General features: G+C 37.0%; 1 protein-coding gene across 5 annotated transcripts in view; it reads right to left on the bottom strand.

The window, feature by feature from the left end:
* Nucleotides 1-552: 552 nt before the first annotated feature.
* LOC124140132 (gelsolin-like protein 2) overlaps nt 553-6,000 on the bottom strand; it is a 29,668-nt gene continuing 24,220 nt past the window's right edge. For all 5 annotated transcript variants that reach the window (XM_046507523.2, XM_046507521.2, XM_046507525.2 and 2 more), the window contains 4 exons: nt 4,223-4,311; nt 3,847-3,925; nt 3,249-3,344; nt 553-2,877 (listed from right to left, as the gene is read on the bottom strand). In XM_046507523.2, coding sequence (XP_046363479.1) covers nt 2,782-2,877; nt 3,249-3,344; nt 3,847-3,925; nt 4,223-4,311 — 360 coding nt within the window. In that variant the 3' untranslated portion in view covers nt 553-2,781. The remainder of the gene's footprint in view (nt 2,878-3,248; nt 3,345-3,846; nt 3,926-4,222; nt 4,312-6,000) is intronic.

Here is a 6,000-nt window from a genome sequence, read left to right as displayed (position 1 = left end):
CGACAACCAGTCCTATGATCAGTATGATAATCAGTGCGACAATCAGTCCTATGATCAGTATGACAATCATTGCGACAACCAGTCCTATGATCAGTATGATAATCAGTGCGACAATCAGTCCTATGATCAGTATTACAATCATTGCGACAACCAGTCCTATGATCAGTATGACGATCAGTGCGACAATCAGTTCCACAATCAGTATGACAATCAGTGCGACAACCAGCCCCACGATCAGTTTGACAATCAGAGCGGCAACCAGTCCCACGATCAGTATGACAATCAGTATGACAATCAGTGCGACAACCAATCCCAAGATCAGTACGACAATCAGTCCCACAATCAGTATGACAATCAGTCCCACGATCAGTATGATAATCAGTCGGGATCGTTCTACACATGCTAGACCAATGAATGTTGTCAAAAGACACTTTCATTGTCAAACAAGTATTTCCATCGTGAAAACGGAATAATTCAAAAGACGCATGACTGACACAAAACACATTGTAGTTAGCTGTAAACAGTTCACATAATAAATGAAGGAAAATCAGATGACTTATCACGCTTTATTTCCAAATTCCGATTAAAAGTTCTATTTACACACAAATCTTGAGGACAACAGACCGGAACACACCATATATAGTACATATGATAAATGGCTTAAACGCTGAAGAGTATTAATCAATCGGCAAGGTAACTAGTCTTTGAGACGTAAATGCTCACGAAAACCGATCTCTCAACAGATGAAACGGTGTTATAAACCAGAGAATTAAAGACTGAAACATATGAACAAATTTATTCTTGGATTAAATTCTAAACATTGCCAGAAGGGATCCTTCTTGTAATGAGGATGGCTGGTGGTGATTCTTTCACTGCACTGCTGTCAGGTAAAGAAAGAAATAGTTCCTTTATGGCAGTCATGTGTCTATTAATTTGGATACAATAACTAAAACACGTGAAAAGTAAACAAAGATAGCTATGGGTCTTTTGTAGAGTTTGGACAACGAATTTGACAGCTAAGTATTTGTTTTCTTTCAAAACCACATATCTTTAAACAAGTGGCATTACACGTGTATTGTGATGTGCAAATAAGGTCGCTTTGCTACTGACCTAACCGAAGAGGTCAAGCACATGATAAATATTATCAGTTCACACAAGACCATTACAAATTAGTTATCTGCCCGTAAGTAAGCCAGTTGACCATGGCAACAGGTTTCGTTTTTGCGGCTATCAAGTTTATCAGATATCAAGTTTCCGCAAATTTAAGACTTTAGTACACTAGTACACTACATGGTTGATTAATAAAATACTATCCTAAAAGCTTTTTTTAAAGAAACTGATTAGTACATTTCGGGGAACATGAATAATTTGTTGTGGCCTAAGGTGTATACCTGTAAAACATGCATTGCCTTTTGCAATTCGCCAAACCTTGTATTTAGAGATGTTCAACTCAATCCCTGATTAAACGTAAATGAAAGAATAGAACTGGAATTATTCTGTCTTAATGGGATGCTAATGATGCATGTGATGCTGGAAGCTGCTTTGGAACGACGGATATATCACTGGTTGATTACATACAGATTAAATATTGGAATTGTTTTATTCAGTATATTATGTTATTTGCCACTGATATATATCTGACTAAACTATAAGACCTATAAACTATAAAACAGACATTTGATGAAACCTCTGGTTGACAGGGTTGAGACAGAGTCCAAAAGATAATCTCTGTTATGTTCACAATGCGTTATTTGTTATGAGAGTACTTGTATACAGCATTTGACATCTTCGGATTCGTCAGTCATACGTATCACAATGTCTAACTACCTTCCTATTACATGATATGATGCCACACGATATCAATACTCCACAAGCTGTACAAAAAATGAAAACAATATTTTCGATATAAATGCGATTTAGAATTATAGTGTGCTTATAGTGTACCAGTCAGAACGGAATTCGACTGTAATATTTGTGATAACAATATATATTTCTATCTGGTTAATAACACTTTAAGTACTTATCAAGAACGATTTTAACGACTATTCATTAACTTATATAAATTGATGAAATGTTGATATCGTATGCATGTATGGTTTAATGGAATATGAAAAAAACCGACTAAAACTCGTGTTAAACTTAAACTTAACAAACGTTAGAGGATTAGTCCATATGATTATGTCGGAGTTATCTGAGTAGGAGCGAGTAATTATTGTTTAACGCCGAGTAATTTTTGTTTAACGCAAAGTAATTATTGTTTAACGCCGCATCAGCATCGGAGTCATCTGAGAGGAACAAATACACAGTTAGCAAATCATGTTCACACTGCTCAGTCTTGTTTCTAGAATTCGATTTCAAAGCCAAGTTTCGAGAAGTGATTATTTGCACTGCGTACAATGTAGGGTACCAAGCAGGATCGAGAAGACTTATCTGTGAATTTCAGAATACACACAAACATACTAAAGTGCAGTCAAAATCGTTATTCCAGAAAGAAACCCTTCTGGACAATGATTGTTGAAATGCTTATATAATATAATATCAGCGATAATACGTATCTACGATTCCCTAATCTGGACGTAATTGTACATTACATCTGAACGGGTTTCACTTTGAAAAAGGCTTCGTGAACAATATCACAATTTGATTTCATTTGGTTTGATATATAACTATTACACATGCATACTTTCTGGTACACTATTGATGAACAAAGATGAATGGTGTATATATCACTGATGAATATATACATCAAGGATGAAATATCACTTCTAGGGATTGCCTGGTTTATGCAGCAATGGCCGATCTGAAGCCTTTGGTCGGCTTCTCCTCCTTGAAGCAGCTGACTGGGATCAGGGGGTGGTCGCTGCGCATCAGGTACGTCTGGAAGGTCAGGATCATAATTGAGAAGTTTGAAAGATGTTTCGACTAGTCATAATCAGTTCCCTATCCCTACACCATTCAACAGATGAATGATGCAATATGTTATTTGTTTGTTGTTTAAACCCATAACGGTCTGTAAATAATCAAGTCTAGATTATTCAACTCCTCTGTTCATAAATTGGATTTGTCCGACATTGCCGCGAACGGATTGTATTCAGGGAGTCATCATTATTTAAATACGGGAAAATATTTTTAAAGCTTGTAAATGTTATTAACCACAGTTAGGGTATTGATGTTGTGTGTGAGTGTGGACAATATCAGACACGGTCTTACGAAATAAACATATAATCAAACGTTCAGAATCTACTAACGTGAGCGTATGTCATAGCATTCTTCTTTTCTGCTGTGGTGGTTCGGCGTCCAATCCAGACAAATAGCTCCGCCTTCGTGTCCAGAATAAACACATCCTGAAAGCCGATAACAATACAAAAGTACATGATAACACTTAAACAACATATAACGATATATTTAAATGGGAGAGTCATCCCTTCCCGCGTCGTACCAAAGGAAGTTGCATGATGGTACTTGTTGTTTCCTCGTATAATAATTCACTATAATGTGTCTGAGAGAGGTATCCACGTTAAACTGCGGCATGGTATCTCAGTGGGCCAGCACTATCAAACCGTCGTAAGTCCCAACAAGTACAAGCAATCACACACACACGTGCATCAACATCGCTGTTTTAGTGAAATAAGCCTGAAGGCGAGGTTAAACACCATTTCATCCCATCACACGTCATAACGAAATCTAAACCATGATTACAGTCAACAACAGTGTCCTGTGAACAAAAATAACAATCCCTTCCTTGTCTTCTCAATCAGCTGTCATCCTAATGCATTGCATTATTGCTTTGATTTAAATATCCCAACGCGAGTCAGAACGCGAGTCAGAACGCGAGTCAGAACTCACCTTGCTGTCAAAGTCACCTTCTGTGACCTTGCCAGATTTCTCCTTTGTGAAGGACATTGCGCCAGTGGCGTCGGACAACCTGAAAGGTCATGGTTGAAATTAAATAAAAGGTCATGAGTGAATCTTTACGCCATACGCAATAATTTAATATTGTTATCATGGATGACTGTTATGTAAACGTGGAATTGACTTTACAAACATATAGATCACTATTAAAGTGTTACTCTCCTATATGACTGAAACATTGTCTATGCAGTCGATGATCACTTCGAGAACTCCCACATTATCAGTACACATCGCCATTTCAAGTAAAAACAATTTAACAATCCCAAAAGAGAGCCTTAATATATACAGATTGCCCGTATCATATACAGACCTGTACAACTCTGTGGTGGAGTCGCCAGCCTCATACTGGGAGTCGGTGTCCTCTTCATCAGCTTCGTTCAGTAGACCATAAAACTCGTGCTGAAGAAAAACAGGATTATTTAATTATCAACATATTTTAATTATATAAACAAGCACTTCATTAAATATGAATATATCATAATATCCGTCTTTCAGCTTGTGTCGCCATGCCTGCTTTAACTGATTGTAAAAACGATTTGGGAGACTTTGCCAATCTCATCAAAATCAGATCTTACTTCTCGTTACCACTAAGCAAAGATCCCCTGGGAAGTCCAGACGTACACTCTTTGTCATCTATTAGACATTCCAGAATATTTTCTTCAAATTCTGAATCGAGAACTTTTTAAAAATATTTTGAAGCATAGTCACGAAAGCGAGTCGCCAGTTTGAAACTAGTGCCTGTACTGTGATGACTTCAGATCTTTGTTTAGCAGCAGCGAGAACATCTGATTTTAATGAGATTGGCGCTTTGCATCGGAATGGCAGATCCGATAGCCTGAGAAATAGTTTAACTTTGGATTAAGTTCGAAACATAACGGAGCCCTGTTGGAGAACACAACTGGATTATGCAGCCAAATCAGGCTATAAATTTATGGTGTGTCTCAAATCACGTCTGAGAGGCTTACCTGTGTCATGGTTTGAGGATAATGTGGCGTTAACAATGGCGCTAACTGACTATTAAAGTCCAGGAAACTAGACCTTTACAGTCTGTTAACGCCCTTGGCTCCTTAAGATGGTGAAGTATTGACAATTAAGGGTGAAACGATACACCGATATTCCGATGCATCGCGATACTTGACCCACGGTACGATACACGATAAACGTGGGCCCATTTATCGATACGCCACGATACGGAACGCAAATCTCAAGTACAGCGTTTCCTCGGTATTGTGCCTTTCAATAAACCGCTTACTTGGTTATAGCGCGCTAACGCATGGCTCCCAAAAACGTACTTACATTTTTAATAAGCTCAGGTTTTACACCGACAGATGTTTTTCCCCATCTCATAAAACATTATCAGCTGATCACCGCAAGCACATAACACCGAAAATACAAGTCAGCAAATCCGAACTGAAGTACGCAATTCAATACCATTATTATACTATCTTGTTATTAAAACGTGTTCATTGTATATCTGGACTTGTGTTTGTAATATATTTTATTAATTTTATTCAAAATTTCATTTAATATTGTTTTCATTAAGTTATGTGAAATCGTGTGTGAAGAGATACAGCAACCACGGTCAGATTACCGCTTTTGACGCATTGAAACGAACTTTAGTTGCTAGAGAATGGATACGTATATCAAAAATGCCATACTTTGACTCTTTAAAAGTCATATTTGTGGCAATTTGGCTTATATATGTCAACATAACGTTATCGCAATCGAAATACATGTAGCACGGGAAGTCCCTAGGGTGACTGGTCAAATTGTTCCATATGTAAAAATATCCTGCAACAGCAATCACCAGTACCAAAATGCTACACTTGTGGTTCTTATAATTATAAATATATAATTATATAGTAAAATCTGCAACTAAGGTATCACGATATTGGAATAAATTATTCCTGATAAAACAATAATTTCAGATACAATTTCTTCGACCATTGCATCAACATTCTTTGAAGTTGTATCACTGGTGGAGTACATGAATTATTTTCTGGTGTTTGAACTTTGAATTGTTTTGAAGTAAAGTTGAACAACTTCAGTAGTCTTGTTATTATGAAATAATTTTGACTGTTCCAAAAT

The sequence above is a fragment of the Haliotis rufescens genome, unplaced genomic scaffold, assembly GCF_023055435.1.
Source record: "Haliotis rufescens isolate VD_foot unplaced genomic scaffold, xgHalRufe1.0.p SCAF_23, whole genome shotgun sequence".
Taxonomy (NCBI): domain Eukaryota; kingdom Metazoa; phylum Mollusca; class Gastropoda; order Lepetellida; family Haliotidae; genus Haliotis; species Haliotis rufescens.
The sequence above is the reverse complement of the archived record's forward strand: the minus strand, read 5'-3'. Positions and strand labels throughout refer to the sequence as shown.